The following is a 19,069-nucleotide window of genomic DNA, read 5'->3' as shown; positions in this document are numbered from 1 at the left end:
ACGTCACTTATTTTTAGACTTATTTTTTCTTTATTTTTAAGCAAATTATAATGAAAATGATCAAGCGCTTTCAGAATTTTCTACACAGATATGAAACAACTAATAAACACTGACTTGTCACGTTTTGCATTGTATTTTACGGCACTGAAATGACATTTATTGATCCGAATGAATTTTGAATATTAATTCTTTAACAATGTTATATACAAAAAGATAGTATTAACAAAAAAGTGCAAAACCTATTAACACAGAGGGAACAAACTTAAAAAATATCGAAAATAGTTATAAATTAGAAAAAATGTCTGGACATACGCTGTCTCGATGTTACAACACGTAGGACATTTAGAAATTATATACCCATAGTTTACCCTATTGCGCTATAACGGTCAGTGTAACTAATGCAAAGAAACCACATGAATTTAATCATATCTTACTGCTTAAATTTCACGGAATTAACCGAACATTTATCGAATATTAATATATTCTGTGCATTGACCGTATAATCAGTATGGAATTGACAGGTTAATAAAATCAAACAATATCTGATTAAAATAAATATTATGTAAACATTTGGGTGTCCCGATATATCCGCCGACTCTTGAAAAGTGCCTTTTTAAGTGGATTGGTCTACAACGGGCTTATTTTCAAGAAATATTTCAAATATTGATAAAGCAATATACGTATTGGATATTCTTACAAAATATTTCTTAACAAAAAATGTTAATTTTGATCTACATAATTTAATATGACATCTTTGTGATGATTTACTAATATTTTGTTCTAGAACATTTTATTATCAACATCCATATATAAACTTTCATGACGTGTTATTTAATACTATCAGCATAAATAGTACTAGTATTGCACATTTTACATCATAAACAAATACACTTTAAATGTCCTTTATGTTTGCAATTAAAATGAAAACCATTCATTTAAGTATAGTATTGAACTTAACCATGGGTTAGGTGCATATAATACTCACCCTCTACGAATATTGCTATTCGTACTTTTGCAAATGGACAAGTGCCCTTGCCGCTGTGGGTTATATCCCGCCAGGGATTAAGGTTCTTTCGTGTGTGGAAGCTATACAGCAAGTATGCGGAACGTCGATTGTTCTACTGCATTTCCCATTCGTGCAAAGTGGGGCACCAGAGATCTTCCTCCACCAGCGAAGATGGAAAATTGACCGCAACGTTTTAATGTCTAAAAACTAATAGGGACTTTGTATGTCCTACTTAGAAGTTTTTACAACTTATAAGGAGAAATAAATTTCGTATAAATAACTTATTAGAAGGAACAAAGTTAAAACAAGTTTTTGTTTGAATATACTAGTATGTGGAGTTCCTCCTAATAAATATTTTATTTCTCAACTACAAATAACAATTATTTTTCTCCTAATTAGGCTTTCAGAGTTACAAAGTTGATATTAGGTTTATTTCTTCTAATTTTGGGGATATTTCTTATTGGTTGTTACTGGGTGTAACCAATTGTAATAAATTTGTAGATCTCCTATTGAGGAAAATCAAAGTCCTAATTAGACTTTAAAAGCTCTTAAAAGTGAAAAAAATCCTAATAACTAGTAGGCTTTGAAAACTCCTAAGGTCATATTTCGTTTTTTTAGATTTAAACAGTTTTTTTGTTGTTTTTTTTTCAGAAAAAAATTAGATTTTGCACAAAGCACTTTTGAAATTTTGTAATTTTATAACAGATGTTCGACCATGCGACCACATACATGCATCGAGGACATGTTGTAAGGAAAGTGACCGTGCGACCACATACACGCATCACAGGATTCCCCTTCTCTTACGAGAAAGGGACAAAGAGTTGTCCGCCCTTTTTTGTAAGGGCAGACTTTAAAAATATGCCATTGCCTTATTGTTATTGATAAGGAGGCTAATTTTCACAAATATGACTTGAATTGGTTTATATACAACACTATTTACGCAAACTTAGTGGGGTATTACTTTACGTCCATTTTAGTCCGCTATGAAATTTTAAAGAGATCATTTATTATGCTTTTTTAAACATTTTTCTTTCGCCGGTCACAGTATAGAAAATGGTTACACTGAAGATCTTAAAGGGACTCCACTGAGGTTTTTGACATGACGAAACTGGAAATAATTTTTCGAGATTAATGCTCAGTTTGATGTAGGTCTAGATCAGAAACTTGTGTTCATTCGCTCTTGAGGTTTATCAAGGATAATTATTCAAATTGTGAAAAAGGACCCAAAATTGAAAAGCGTTTAAACGCTTGTAACTCAAATCGTATCAAAATTAGCACAAAAATACGCTTTTCAGTTCATTTTTTATTATATTTCTGAATTATATTTTGCATGTTTTCCTGTATTACGTGCCCCAGCTGATCAGTGTAAAAAAATTAATTTTATGATATTAGATTTTTTGAACCTCAGTGGAGTTTCTTTAAGCTTAGAAATTAATATCCAAATAATGGTCATTGTGTATGGAAGTTGTGCTAAGAAAAAAATGTCCATCTAAATCGGTGAATAATGTTTATAATGTATGTAAGTGGTGTTTAGCAATTAATGTCTATCTAAAGTTTGGTGAATAAGGTTCATTATGTGAAAGTGATAATAAAGTGATTAAGTAAATGAGCAACCAACATAATGGGTTTGCGACCAGCATGGATCCAGACCAGCCTGCGCATCCGCACAGTCTGATCAGGATCCATGCTGTTCGCTATCAGTTTCTCTATTTGTAATAGGGTTTTAAGCGAACAGCATGGATCCTGATCAGACTGTGCGGATGCGCAGGCTAGTCTGGATCCATGCTGGTCGCAAACCCATTATGTTGGTTTTGTCGTGACGCGGCTCAGATCGTCTTACTATTAATCAGTCTTGTAAATCGAAATGAATGTTTAAAATTATTTTATGTCCAACAAAATTGCAGTGTTTCAAATGAATCGTAACACATTTACTTTGGTAAATCGGCAACTGTAAATCAGTCTAGTAAATTGACTGTTTATGAAAATAATATAAAACAATCTATTAGTATGTATTTACAAAATTGAATTGGTTGCGCGGCCGCGCCAGACCAATTTAATTTTGTAAATACATACTAATAAACTTTATAATCTATACTGAAAAACTGTTTATAAAAATAATACCAATTTAAATTGGTCGAATGGCTCACGCCGTTCATGACTAAACTGTTTTGTTCATGCTTACTCAACTCAACTCAACTCAACTCAATTTTATTTAAGTAAATAAAGGCCTCCGGCCCAAAATACACAACAGTATAAATATTATAGTGTATACATGTATTGAATGTAGTTGCATAACATATAAAATTAGAATAAAATAAGTCAAGAGCTGGTACTTTTCAACAAGTGATATACAAACAGAGATAGTTTATAAATATTTTCTTCATTTTGTGTACTCATCAGCGAATAAAAATCGTTAATTGTAGTACCATTTGAATACCAATTATAGAGATAATTATTTCGGACGTCATTATACTTAGAACATTGAAAAAAGGCATGAAATTCACAATCAATAACAGTTACATTATTTTGGTTAAAACAAAATAAACATATTCTTTCATGAAGTGGTATATTATTTTGTCTTCCCATTTCAATCGTTAATTTGTGACAGGAACATCGAAACCTTGCAAGAGCAACCATATATTTTCTTGGAATATCACAGTAAAGATAACGTTCAGGATTTAATTGACTCTTAAAAAATTTATAATGGTAACAACGGGACGCAATATTTATATCATTATGCCATTTTTGTTCAAAACAATCTTTCAGCCGTTGACGAAAAGTTAAAATAAATATGTCTATATTTCCAATATCTTGTGCAAGCCATACATATCCAAAACCATAAGTATAAAGTAGTGATTTTACTTTTGATGCCCAACAATTTCGACCACTCTCATCTAGGGACTTCAACATTTTATAACATTGTCTGGGATATCTATGATCTGGCATAGTCAACAATTTACACCAGTATTTTATACAATTAACAAAATAAGTTATACACAATGGCAAACGTCCACATTCTCCTAAAACTATACATGTATTTGTTGTTCTTTTTACACTTAAATGCTTTTTACAAAATTTATTTTGAACTGCCACGATAGAATCAACAAGTTCGCATCCCCATATATGTGACCCATAGCATAAAAAAGGTTTAACCATACTATCAAACAGAATGAAAAGTTCGTTTGTTGGAAAATAACCATATGGTTTTTTATAACTATAAATAGAAAGTATTGCACGTTGTGCTTGTGCACATAATTTATCTTGTGCTGCACTCCATGATAAACCTGGTGTAAATAAAAGTCCCATATATTTGTAAACGGAAGTAACTTTAAGAGTACTACCCCGAAAATGCCAATTTTCATATTGTCTAAGCGGTCCCCCATTTCTAAATACCATAATTTCAGTTTTATTTAAATTTACTTCCATCCCAGTATTTTTACAAAATTCATCGACAACATTTAATTGTTGTTGTAATCTAACTGCCGTTTCAGCACAACTTGCAACATCATCAGCAAACATGAGGCAAATAATATCGTGAATTTCTTGTGTAATAAAAATCCCAGAGTTACATTTATCACGAAGCATATGTGCTAATTCATCAATAAAGAGAGCAAAAATTGTGGAACTGGATTTGTTCCCCTGTCGGGTTCCTATGTTACATTTGAAAAATTCAGTTATCATAGGCCTATTTCTGGAACTATTTTGTGTATCTAAATCACAACAGAAAGTATTTCGAACCTTTACACATGAATAGAGCGAATTATACATTTTCTTTAATAAAAACAAAAATCTTCCGTTTATTCCTTTTCTTTGTAAAGCTTGAAAAAAAGTATCTTATGGTTAATCTTATCAAAGGCCTTACGGAAATCAATATACATGCAATAAAATCTACCCCCTTTTTGGAAAGATATTTTTGCACCATAGCTTGAAGACAGAAAACATTATCAATTGCCGAATACCCAGCTCGAAAACCTGCCTGAGATTCGTCAAACTTATTGTTATTTTCAGCAAATTCATACAAACGCTTATTAACGATGCTTGAAAATATTTTATATAGTGTATTAATAAGAGAAATTCCTCGATAATTACTCGGGTCACAGGTTGGTCCAGCCTTATGTATAGGACATATTATGCTAAGACCCCAAGATTGAGGGAATTCACCTGTTTCAAATATTCGATTAAAAATTAATACTAAATAAGGTGCAATACTGTTTAAACTATTCTTATAAAATTCAGATGGTATTCCATCCAAGCCGCAGCTTTTTCCGTTTGCTAACTTCCGAATAGCTAACTCGACCTCCGTTAATATAAATGGTTCGTTTAAGTTTGATATATCATGTATATTATCAACGATGACGTCATCATTATCATTATTATATTCTAAAGGTGATATATCATTATCAAACAATAAACCACGAAAATATGTATACCAATCATCGGCTCCGATACTTGAATCTATAAATTGTTTTTGTTTTGCTTGTTTAAGTTGTTTCCACATAAAACATGGATCGTTTCTATTATTAATAAGCTTTTGTCGATTTTGAGACTGGTACTGATAAAATTTATTCTTACAATAATTTCTAAATTCATTCCTTTTATCTTTATAAATTCTTAAATCAGATGCAAGGTTTGATGTTCGAAACCGTCTTAAGAATGAGTATTTCTGTCTTTTAAGTATTTCACAACGTTCATCCCACCAAGGCGGTTGCAACGTGTTTGATGAATTAGAAGCTAACATATAACGTCCAGCATTATAATATAAAGACTGAATAGTTTCAATAGCTCGGTCAATATCAACATTTACAAGACTTGTAATTAGTTGGTCATTCTCTGAAAGTAGAGCATTTATTTGCTCACGAAAATGGTCACCATGATGATCCCGCCATTTGTACATTTTAAGTTCCGATAATGTATTATTTACAACATTTGTATTACGATTTCTATCATTTAAATTATAAAATTTTAAACAACAATGCAATGGAAAATGGTCCGATTCAGTTAGATCAAGTACACTAAAGTTACATATATTTTCAAACAACTCTGACGAGGCTATCATATAGTCGACAACGGACGCTCCGTTGTTAGAAACGCACGTAAAATTTCCCTCTAAATCCCCATTAATTCTTCCATTTAAGAAATGTACATCTAAAACACAGCACAACTGTACTAGTGATTTCCCAAAATTATTTCCCCGTAGAACATCTTTACTATTTCGAAGCAGTTCAAAATAACTACCTTCATACTCAACTTCCCCAAAAACAAAATCTAAGTTATCATGTGGAATAAAGTCTAAATAATCTTTCGTTCTAGAATTTACTAATGAACATTACTAATGAACATTAACGTAAACATAATTTAAATTGTCGTTGGTTTTATTTCTTTTTGTTTCCTCGGAAATATAAGAAACTATTATGTTTTTTTTGTTTTTATGCACTAAAAATCGTGATTCATCGTCGTAAGAAGGATTGGTTGAGCTTTGTTCAGGTCCTGAAAAAAATCACTATAGAGTTGTTATTGTAAAACAAATAGTTTGTTTGTTTGTTTGTTTGTTTCATTTTACGCCTTTTCCCAATAGTATTTCAGTCGGGTAGTTTCCTAACCATCGTTCCTGGAGAGTTACACGAGTACTAGACTACCTTCTTCCGCGCTAAACTACCAAAGTATCTCACGGGGATCGAACCCACGCCAGAGAGGTAACTGGATTAGAAGTCATCGACTTTAACCCCTCGATAGATTTGATGGTCTCCTGCAAGTGTTCTAGATGACAGAGGATTGTTAAATTGACCTTTAAATCTGTTACCTTCAGCAGAGACATAGATAACATTATATTATGTTATGTACATATCTGCTTCCAGATTCATGATTATGTTCATGAAAAAAATTGAAAATGCATTCAAAAGTAAAGTATTGTAAAGTGAATAAACAACGTTATTTTCACATTGTAATTTGGCACTTACAATCCACGTATTTTACCAAAAATATGTCAAAATATGCAAAAATAGTCCCTAATGCATTAGTCACGCAATAGAAATATGGTGATAAATACTGTAAAATAAGTCATTAGTTGCACATTAGATGTGAATTATTTCTTAAATCTTGTATTTTTACTTTCCTTAAAATTTTTGTACATTTTTTCTCAAGTTTGATTTAATGAAATATTTTGGTTCATCTGGAGGCTTGAACGTATTGTACAGAATTAATCTAATTCACGTTTTGATGAAAACCTGCAAAACATTCTATGTCATGGCCAAAAATGATTAACTTTAAAGACCAACAAGCTTTACAGAAATGAAGCTTAATTGTATCTACCTTTTTATAACTTTGTCAAAATACTTATTATGCCATTTATCTTTTTAGCGCAAGATCCAGTGAAATTCATTACATTGTCAACTATGAAAAACATAACGCCGTTAATTTTACTTTTCCGGTATTTACGTTTTTTTTTTGTTTGTTTGTTTTTGTTTTTGTTTTAGATTTTTTGGACAATTCATGTACAATAGTAATAGCAAAAAAAAACACAGTTCTTTCATAATACATGTATAGATAAGTTTTTATTCAACTCAGATATGCATTTACCCTCAAATGTCAAATTCGTAAAAATGCCTATCTGTCGTTTGTTTATTGAAACTATATCTTGATGAAATGGTTAAGTCGTGTTTTGATTAATTTTGATTTAATTTAATAAGGGTTGGGCCAAAAGTTTTTACAACATGATATCGTGGGCCCTTCCCTGCTGACCCAAGTGGCTATCTCTCACGCGCCTTTCCCTCATATGGTTCACTGAAAGTTCAAATAAGCAGGAAACGCCTCGCAGCTTGTATCACGTGTCACTAACATCCTGTGTGCTGATGGTTTTTCATAACTCATCCATTATTTGTTGCATTTCGATTTTTTGTCGTCTTGCCGTCTGTCTTTTTTATTTTTATTATATATATATATATAGAGGCATGAAAATTACCATATTTCACTCGTGGCTACCGCCACTCATGAAATATTTATTTTCATACCACTCGATGAAAATAAATAAAAAACTTGAATATCCTCTATTGCTTTTAAAAAAAGCAGTTCAATAACAAATTCACTAAAAAGATGTTTACACAACTTATGAACTGGCTACATATACGTAATGCGTGCTCTTCTTGGAGTATTTCTTTCTTCTTATCTATCGGGCCAATCTTTTCTCCCCGTCGATGTGATCAGTATGGGTTGGGGAACCATCCCGTACTGACAATACAAAAACACTTTTAAATGAACATTTACAGCAGTTATCAATAAATATTTCGCTAACTAAAACTAGATAGATTGCTTTTAGGACTGAACATATAATTGTACATTACCCTATAAGAATGGTTTCTACTCCTTGACCAAAAGGCGGAGTGGTTTAAAATTATATTAAAAGCAGGAACAAAAACACGTTGCGCGTGTGTGTGTTTTCTCATTATAAAAGACCTAAAACCAGAACACTGATCGAGGAAAAACACTTAATAAAGGAACTCCTCAATTTTCAATATTGGATGCTTTTTAGGAAAGAATCGAACCAAACTGTAAAATGATGCTCACGATATTCAAACAATCATATTTAAGCAATTATCAGCGGTGACTGATCTAAACAACTCTCGCTCATCCCAGAAAACAACGAGAAAGTAATAACATAGAGAGATAGAACATAATATCTAATTTTCCTGGTCGTTCCTTACAAAAAAATATCGACTGAGAAAATTTGGACATAAACTGTAAAATCTTTACATCAAGACGAAGAAAATACAATGTACATTTTACCATAATTTTGAAACCATAACGTATCTTAGGAAATTTATATTTTCTTGCTCTTCTCAAATGCTTATATTATAACTGACACCATCATGTTAAAGACCACAAACATGTACTTGTTTCACGGAAAACCGTGTTGCAATGAAGAATAAATAAATTAAATTTAATATTACTATGATTCGGTCAACTAGAATGAAGTTGTTTAAAATTAACATGCGCACGTGACGTTTATCCAGAAAACTGCGAAATAATAATGTAGCTTGAACTCAAAAAGTCTAGTTAAAATTTTCCCATTTTCAGGGGCGCGTTCTATATAATATTCTTACAAGTATAAACAGATTACTTGACCAAAAAGCTTTACATCCGTTACATAGTACTTTTTATTTTTATATAAGCGTATATCTTCATATACAATCGAACTACAATAAATTATGTATGAGCTAAAACCACTAATATCGATGTATAAATGATATTTTCTGAAATATAAATTATACATGTAGCTATGTCATGCATTAGCGGTTTGTGTTTTTAAGACAAAAAACAGAACACTGAGGGAAAAAACTTATCAAGGAACTCCTCAATTTTCAATATTTCATTCATTTTAGGAAAGAACCGAAGCAAACTGTTACATACGATGCTCATGATATTCAAACAATCATATTTACGAAATTATCAGTGGTGACAGATATTAAAACAATCATATTTATGAAATTATCAGTGGTGACTGATATTAAAACAATCATATTTATGAAATTATCAGTGGTGACGGATATTCAAACAATCATATTTATGAAATTATCAGTGGTGACGGATATTCAAACAATCATATTTACGAAATTATCAGTGGTGACGGATATTCAAACAATCATATTTACGAAATTATCAGTGGTGACGAATATTCAAACAATCATATTTACGTCAGCGGTGACTGATCGAAACAACTCTCGCCCATCCGAGAAAAACAAACCGAGAAAGTAATAAAGTAAATGTCATTGTACTTGAGGTGTCTGTCTCTAAACCCAGAGATCATAGTTTTAGTCCTTCTTACATCAAACCCAGGGGTCCTAATTTTACTCTTTCTTAGATCAACCTATTTTCAAGCTTTCATCACAATCTTGCTTAAAGAAATTTTATGTTCGAATTAAATAAAGTGTCAAATTATGAACAAATAAGAGGAGAAATATTGATACATGTTTTACAACTTTTTTCTACAACAAACTAACAAACAAACAATAACAAGTCATCTGTTGAAGATATTAATTTATTTCTCACAAATTGCCTAGGACAATTCAAAGTAACAACACATAAAAAAACTTCTTGTGCTCCCTAAGACTTTACTATTTTGGAAATTTTAAAATGGCAGAGAAATTTCAGAGGGAAAATGGTAAAATGTTGGAAAAACACATGGAGAATTTGAGGTTTCCTTTGAAATTTTCAGCAAAGTTAAATGTTTGCAAGATTTCTTTTTTTTTTATCAAAGCTGATCAAAGATGCACTTGTTTTTTCATTCTTTAAAAAGTAACTGTTTTTATAAATTGAAATTGAAAATAATTATTTTCTTTTTGCAACAAATGCAATAACATAATTCATCACACACCCGTGCCGATTTTGCGACTCCGTAAATAAGGTATTGCATGGCCGTGCATATATTTTGACATGACAAGTGTTATACAAACTTAGCGTAAAGACGCGCTTAATGTTAGCGTTACTAGTATTCTTTAGGCGCGTCAATGAAAAATGACTCTTATTTCACTTTAAACAGTCTTTATTTTTGGTATGTGATAAATAGAATATTAAATTTGTGTGGGTTCATTACTGAATTTATTGCACTCGTTGAATTAAATAATATTATGCTCGTCAGAGGCTCACATAATATAATTTTATTCAACTCGTGCAATAAATTTAGTATTGAACTTACACTCATTCAATATCCTCTATTAAATATTCTACCAAACAACGAAAATTGGAAATTATTCTTCTTGCAAATGCAATAACATAATAAAATATTCACCCAAACTACTAGAAGATCCTTTTTAACAGTTACAATAAAGTACAGCTTTTTATATAAACAATATAACATTTTTGAAATGTAAGCTTTCACTTTTCTTTCAACGAATTTATTCTAATTAAATGCTATGGTGTAAAAAGACAGACCTACAATCAAGCCAGTTTACTGATATACAATAAACATTAAATTACAAATATGTAAATATATTGATAAATACTTGACCCTTTAAAGGAACTCCACTGAGGTCCAAAAGACTAAAAATATAAAATTCAAATTTCTCACATAAATAAACTTGGACACTTAAAACAGAGAGATGTGCAAGAGATAACAAAGAAATATACTCTGAAATAAACTAAAAATCGAATTTTTGTGCCATTCTTTGCCCCATTTAAGTGAAAAGTGTTTTCAAATTTGAACCATTTTTCACAATAAGAATAAATGGAGTGAGCAAATGATCTAAAATTTTGCACACAAGTTAATGGTCTTGACCTTCATGAAATGAAATAATTGTCTCAAAATAGTTTTTTCAGTCACTTTTGTTTTTTTCCTAAACCCAATATTGTAAAAAAAAAAAAAAAAAAAAACCAACAAGAATAGTAAAACTGAGAAATGGTTTATCAAAGTTAATGAGATATATTAAGCACACACTAACACAAGTTGTCTGTTTATTTAATTTGAAATTGACAGTAATTTTTTCAGAACAGTACAGAAACATCAACTATATGCTGCAAAATCATAATAATCAACATAACTGAACAGTATGAAACCAGCAAGCCAGCTGTTGTAAATGTGTGGTGGTGTTGGTAATTTTCACTCCAGATCATGGCAGTTAGCCACATTGAACTTACCAGAGCACATTTCAGCTGGATAGGATGTCAAGCAGTTTACCAATACTAGTTGCCTTCATTTTCACATGGTACTGAAACTTTCTGTATATGCCAGAGCAGAGATACAATACAAATGACGGTAAAAAGGATCTCATGATCAATCACAACGAAAGAGAACTCCACTGTCGGGGTTCAAATCCCGGTCACCTGAGTTATGGTCCAACGCTTTACCTATTGAGGTAACCCAATGGTCTGACCAGACACTGTAGTATATTGCACAAAACATTTGTATTCTGATATTGTAACTCCTGAAATATAGCACCAATACTTCCAAATTCAAGGCAAGTTAAGTCAAATCCAAAAAATTCAGTTGAACAGAAATTAACTTCAGATCAAACCAAAATAACTCATAACTTTCAATGTTTGTTATATATAAACTGTTTCCTATTCTTAAATATACATTTCAAGTTTCTTCGTCACTACTCCAACTATCAGCAGTAGCTTGTATTGCTGTAACTGGTTCCATATTTGTCACCAGTAATTCACTTCCTGGTTCCTGTTTCACACTCTTTGTTTCCTTCTTACACACATAGTTAACACTGGTTCCCGTTTTTGCTTCCCAAACTAGAATATTTCTATCACCACTACCGGAATACAATTCATGAAAATCGGCATGATAGTAGCAACATGTAACTTGTCTGAAATGACCATGTAACGTATATTGTCTTTTCCCCGTGTTTAAATCGAATGCATCTATACTTTTACCATTTGGCATAAATATCAAATCTGGTGCACTTCCTTGAGATATTGCAAATTGTGAAGTTCTTGTTCCCATGCTATTTACTGAAAAGTCTAGATTTAAATTTTTGCCAGTTTGTGTGCACCATATATGGGCTTTATTGTCTAGCCCGCATGACACAAGACGTAAACCATCTGAAGAAAACTGAACGCCAGTCACTGGTCGATTATGTGATGTCAACCCTGTAATAAATACACAAGAAAACACTAAAAAATCGGTAAAAGCTTTACTTATAAGATATAAAAATAACAAAATTGATCAAAATGTTTACATTCTATATCAAATATGAATGTTCAAGCATTTCAAATTCAGTAACAAGATTTCAAAAAGATTATATATGATATGTCAAACCCTATAGAAATATATAAATGTTAAGTTTAGTTCAAATGATGACTAATAATAATAGTAAATCAAAGTGTTGAAAGTACTGAATTCATTTGAGTTTTGAAAATGTGCAAAAGCTTGTAATTTCACATTTTACAATGATTCCTATACTTACAGAAAAGTCAGGTGATGGAAATTCAAGACTTCAATAAGGTAAAGGTACCTCAACACTAAATAAACTAATAAATATTTACAAAATTTCAATTAATGTTAGAATTCAATATTTCTCAAGCCTCTGATTAAGATAATTGAGCCGCGTCATGACAAAACCAACATAATGGCTTTGCGACCAGCATGGATCCAGAAAAAAGGCCTTGAATTTCTAGTATGTAAGCTGTGCATAACAATCATGCATTATTATTCAGGAACAAGTTTTACAAAAAGCCATAAAAATTCATAATTACACTGTAAGACACAAAAGATAGGAAAATTCCATAGGAAAATCTAAATGTATTTGATGTGACAACCTTACAACAAAAACATAATGGAAATTAGCCACAATTTCTTAACCACTATGCCATCCCTCCCCTAAAAGATTGTTATGCACAGCTTACATACTAGAAATTCAAGGCCTTTTTTTATATTCAGAGCTGGTTTTATATTTAATCTTCACATAGGTACAGTACTGCGTGAAATTTACACCCATTTATTTATAGAAATTTTATCAAATCTTAAGTTTATCTGAAGAAAAAAGTAAGGCTTTAAAATACTGAAACACCTTATTGAACCTTATTGAACAACTATACAACTTACCATTGTTAATCATGTCTTTAGGTGGCCTTCCATTATATTGGTCAAAATCTAACATACTCCCCTTTGCATTTCTTATGTCCCACAGGAAAATTCTATTGTCAGAACTGAAAAGTTAAATTTCAAAACTACAACAAGTAATTTTAGATAAACATTACTTGTACTGCATGTATATCTAAAATTGTTGGTCAGTGCTTATGGCCAAACACATGTAAAACACTTTACTCAAATGAAGAAATAAGAAATATAAGCTTTTCTGCTCTGTATAACAGCTCTAAAGCCACAGAACTGGGCAGGCCTTGAGCCAATGTGACAGTAAGAAAAATAATAAATTTGATAAATACACGTAGCATTTTAATTATATATGCTTTGGTCACTAAAAAAATATAATCATATAGACTGAGCAGTCTTACTTAACTTGATTGTCATGTTTATACTAGTAGAGAATTCAGAAAAAAATATTCCTCAACTGCCCTTCATATATGACTGAAATTCAGATAACCTGGTGTTCAAAGGTCTGTTATGCCTCAGAAATGATATCTTTTTTATTTCTCAAAAACTGTTAATTTTTTGGTAAGTTTTAGTATCTTGCTACAGTTTCTAAAAACATACTCATTTACTATATACATGACCTACATCTTTAGTTTGTTAGTATAATTTGGTATAATTATAGTCAGTTAGTATTTTGTATAGAAGTCGAAATACTACTACTAGTACTAGTACTTTGTTTACATTTTGCTACTTCTACCACACAGTAATGCATGTACAGCGCTACTTTTTCAAGTTGAAAAACATCTAACATGCACTTAATCCATTATTTAAACATTATTTAACACATGTTTAACATTTCTTAAGAATTTTAAAAAAAATACGGATTTCTGAGGCATAATGTGCCTTTAACATAACAAAACAAACAAATCTTCAAATCTTACCCAGCAGATGCCAAGACAAATTCATGATAGGGTGACCACTTTACATTAAAAACACCCTTGCTGTGCCCTTTCAGACTGTGTGTAGCAGAGCCAGATTTTAGATCGACCAGCTTGACAGAGGAACTCTGTGTTGCTACGGCAATTAAACAATGTTTTGTTGCTATGGGAGACATGTGATGGTTGAATACAACACTGCTAAACTCATACTGATCTGCAGGCTACAAAATAAAATAAAAGCAATCAACTATAAACAAACTTATCTAAAAGAAAAGTTTAATACAGGGATCAAAAAATTTCAGAGCCATTTTGCTCTGTAGGACGAGAAGTTGCTGAATTCTATTAGTAGGCTACATTTTTCTTCTTGTCCTATGGCAAATTCTCTCATATTTTACTTGTAGATACATGTACCAGTATAACTGAGAAATATTCAATAGCTTTCATATAAGTAAAACAAAATAAGTGGAATGAAAATTATCAAACTGTTAAGTTTTAACTATAGTTTGTTTGTTATGGAACATTTGTAGTTTGGGTTTCTTCAAGCCTTTATCAGATCGCATATACATGTACTTCTTCTAAGGTACATATACATGAGTCTGGAACTTTTTATCACTTAAATATTGAAAGTTGTTTCTAAAAATAGATTTCTGAGGTCTTTTTCTGTTTACATGAACATGTACATATATTTGTATATTACTGGACATTTGTAATGGTTATACTTCTTTTATTCATTATCAAAAATATAAAAATTTAAGAAAATATACATTATTTTCAAGATACTCAATGTGGTGATTATCATACACAGCATGACTCGAATCTTTCCTCTTGTATAAAAACATTCCCTTTATACATTTCATTTTTAATGTAGAAATCTTGAATAAAGTTATCAAGTTTATTTATTTTATGGAAAAATTTTAATTATGTATATCTTTAAAAAGTATGCAAGCATTTTATGGTTGAAAAACATAATATCACAGTGTATAAAATGTTTTAAAATCAATGAATTAATATTCTCTTTCAATCTTGAACATGAGGAATTGCCTTTTAAGTTATATATTATCACAGATTTATATTAATAGTATATAGTAATATAAATCCGTGATATTATTATGCAGAATGGCAAGAAATGTGGATAAATGGATACATATAGAAAATTCCGCTTTAGAGACAATAATATCAGAGACATAGATAACATCTATCTATGTCTCTGATAATATCTATTATGCATTTATGCCTTTATGTTGTTTTTTTTTGTATATTTGATTATACAAAAATTATGGTCATTTACTGAGTGCCAATGCCTGATGAATCCCAGGCTTACGTCTAACATGCATTTTGCGAAAACCAGAGAATTTCAATGCATTCTTATAAATCTGCAAAATTGACCTATCTTTGTTATTTACCCTGAGGCCCTCTTATCAGCAGGAGAGTGGTATATTGAAAACTGTCCCTCTCAGAAAATACCAATACACAGCACGACTTGAGATTTTCCTCTTCAATAAAAGTATTCCCTTTATACATTAAATTTTTAATATTGAAATAATGAATAAAGATATCAAATTTATTTATTTTATGGATAATATTTAAATTATTTGCATAAACATATGCAAGGATTACACAGTTGAATACTAAATTATCACAGTATATTGATTGTTTTAAAATCAATGTATTAATATTCTCTTTCAATATTGAACATGATGAATTGTCTCTAAGTTATATATTATAGAAATAATATTTTAGCTTAAATATAACCTTTCCTTGATTTGTTTGAGCTTATGAAAAAAAGTTTATGATGTAACAAACTAAATTAATTGGGCCAGAATTATCACATTGATTTATATCATTTGTACACTAGAAAAATTGAAATATATGGCCATTAAAAAAAGCTTTAAAAACACTTATTTCATTATCCATTACGGAGCATAATTTAAATTTAACCTTATTAATTTTATAAATTTGATTTTAAGGGGTATTATTTTTCACTTACAGTTAAATACTGGTTTACAATAAATGGAAAAAAAAACATTTTAATTTTAAGCTTCAACATGATTATCACCTAAAATGTTAAAACTGCTGATTTTAAAATTTACTTATTTATATTCATGAATAGGCCATATATATATTTTCCTATTTTTTTTCCATACAGCAGCGTAACAATGGATGCCCCCCCACTTGATATACAATTACAATTATCCAATAAACCATTTAGGTGTCACCTTCCCTGGCCAGCCTGGTCATATGGTCTAGTGCACTAGAAGTGCACTTCTAGTGCACTTCTAGTTCAGCTCTAGTGCACTAGAAGTGCACAAGGGTGGGAAGTTTAGTGTGAACTCAACTGTATATACAATTATTGATATAATAAGATATTCACTAACAGAATTTCATACTGTCTGAGGTGATAAAATATCCTCCTTACAACGTGTAAAGTGTGAAGGAATTATTTGACAAACATTATTTCGTAGTAATAATAGTTTTAAGTTTTTTTTAGCTAATTTCTGCCTCGTAACCTTGTGCATTCAAATTACTTTGAAATCAGAAGTTTTCTGAAAATAATAGAGAAAAAGTATAATCATTAATTAGTATGAATACAAAATTTCCTCAAAAATTGAATCATGAAGACAGATATTTTTATGAAAAAAGTAAATTCAAAATTTTGTAACATAAGTTTTGTCAAAATTTCATGATATTGTTTACCAATATAAATAGGTCCGTAATTTCATGATAACGTTTACCAATATAAATAGGTCCGTATCTTATCTCATAAAGTTTTTACCTTAAGCCTGTTTGTATCCCAGATTTTAAGAAGGTTGTCAGTACCACTTGATGTGAACATTCCTGTGTCTAATGGATACCATAGTACAGTCTCCACACTAAATTTGTGTCTATGTCGGCTGTTGAGGGCAATTGTTCCAACAGAGTTACATTTATATTTGACATTCCCAGTGTTGTTATAAACATCATAAATCATAATGAAACCTTCAGCTCCGCCAGCTAAAAGACTGAAATTAAAGAATATGGTCATGTATACCAAAATGATAAGATTACCTGCTTAAATAAATTACCTGTTAAATTTATGACCTATGGGACGTTTTAAAAATGATTTATACAGAAAGACATGCAGCCAATTATTTTTACTCGTAACACAATTGATAAGAATAATATGTCGTCTGCTATTTCGGAAACTGTTTATCGGTGTATCATTATTATCCACACACTGCCAGTTTTCAATCACAACCACTTTTCAATCACCCCTAGAATTTTTTTATTTTTGACCTTATTTGTCAAGTAACCAAACTGTAAGCACATCTTGTATTCCCCTTGACTAAATTTATCAGCAGCAATGTCAATTAAGGCGATAAAAAAAGAAAATGCTAACATTTTAGTTCAAAATATGTAAAACGTGTGTTTTCCACTAATCCTTTATTTAGACAGTTACAAATCGCAATAATTTTCTAAAAATAATTGATATACAGACTCAGTTTTTTTGTCAGTCTGCATAAATGGATATTAAGTTGGACAAATGTTTCAATATCATGAAGTCATAATGTATACTGCACTTCAAAAGCTGTAATTTTAATATGTACATATTTTACCATACAGTTCTTAATTTGAAGGTAATACATCAGTAAAGTAACAGTTACTTAACCAAGGAAAAACATTCTCTGTGATAACTTTTCAGTAAGCAGTCACTAGAATGGGGTCATATAGACCCTAAGATCCTAAAAATTTCACAAGAACATGCTTTTTCTGTTATGCAAATTGAAATGTACATCCATACCCCAATTGTGACAGCTTTACCACTGCAAATAAATATCTAGATTGAAAAACGGCATTATAATTAGGTTAAAATTGTTTATTACCATTTATCTGAAGTTGAGTTTGTCAAAATTTCTCCAAAATACAGAACTAATTATATTTTAACATTGTATGACATTTTTTATGTGGTACAGTTTATATTTTGTTAACTGATTGAAAAGTGGTTGTGAAATTTTGAAGAACAGGAAAATGGGTCAGTAATGATTTGTCCTCGATTCATAGTAATAATTCAAGTAAAATTTTAAAAAATTGGTGCATTTATTAGCTGAAATGATAATATTTGCAGAATTGAAAGAGAATTTTTTTATATATAATTTCACTGTCAGTTATTGTTGAAAAATCTGTTAGCTGATCGGAAAGAGGCAGTACGGGGATACTTTTAGGAATCAGGTATAGTAATAATGAATGATGATAAACATTTTGAAAATTGTTTAGCTAATAAAAGAACAGAACTGTCAAACATATCTTACTATCTGCTTTCAATAAGGTCCACATCTAACGTGTTGATGTTTCCAGCAAACAGTCTTTCAAACTCTTTATTTTCACTGAGACCAAGATTGAAAACTCGCCTTGTGGTTTCTGCCCTGTAAAACTGTATGGGGTCACTGACGCCCGATTCTCTTGAATTCAAGAAACGTAACATATTGAGTTCAGCTGAGAAATCAACTTCAAAACTTTAATTATGGCATTACACATAAGATACATTAATATATTGCTGACTTTTGTGAAATGTAAAAGAACTCTCTAAAACCTGTCTATTTTCGGTATGATCCCGGTGTG

General features: G+C 30.8%; 1 protein-coding gene across 1 annotated transcript; it reads right to left on the bottom strand.

Annotated features, from left to right (window-relative positions):
- Nucleotides 1-10,031: 10,031 nt before the first annotated feature.
- LOC132753745 (DNA excision repair protein ERCC-8-like) lies at nt 10,032-19,069 on the bottom strand. The gene is made up of 5 exons (XM_060744263.1): nt 18,760-19,069; nt 17,247-17,472; nt 14,477-14,694; nt 13,548-13,651; nt 10,032-12,592 (listed from the first exon to the last, which is right to left on the bottom strand). Exons 1-5 carry the CDS (start codon nt 18,930-18,932, stop codon nt 12,075-12,077), a joined length of 1,239 nt encoding a protein of 412 aa, XP_060600246.1. The 5' UTR covers nt 18,933-19,069; the 3' UTR covers nt 10,032-12,074.

Source organism: Ruditapes philippinarum, unplaced genomic scaffold, assembly GCF_026571515.1.
Source record: "Ruditapes philippinarum isolate M1 unplaced genomic scaffold, ASM2657151v2 ctg208_1_1_1_1, whole genome shotgun sequence".
NCBI lineage: Eukaryota > Metazoa > Mollusca > Bivalvia > Venerida > Veneridae > Ruditapes > Ruditapes philippinarum.
This window is presented reverse-complemented; position numbering and strand designations above follow the sequence as displayed.

Coding starts and splice junctions, on each gene's coding strand:
- LOC132753745 (XM_060744263.1), bottom strand. CDS start 18,932: ATGTTACGTTTCTTGAATTCAAGAGAATCGGGCGTCAGTGACCCCATA. Junction 14,695..17,246: donor GGGATACAAACAGGCTTAAG/GTAAAAACTTTA, acceptor TTTATTTTGTAG/CCTGCAGATCAGTATGAGTT. Junction 12,593..13,547: donor TAAAGACATGATTAACAATG/GTAAGTTGTATA, acceptor TATTTATTACAG/GGTTGACATCACATAATCGA.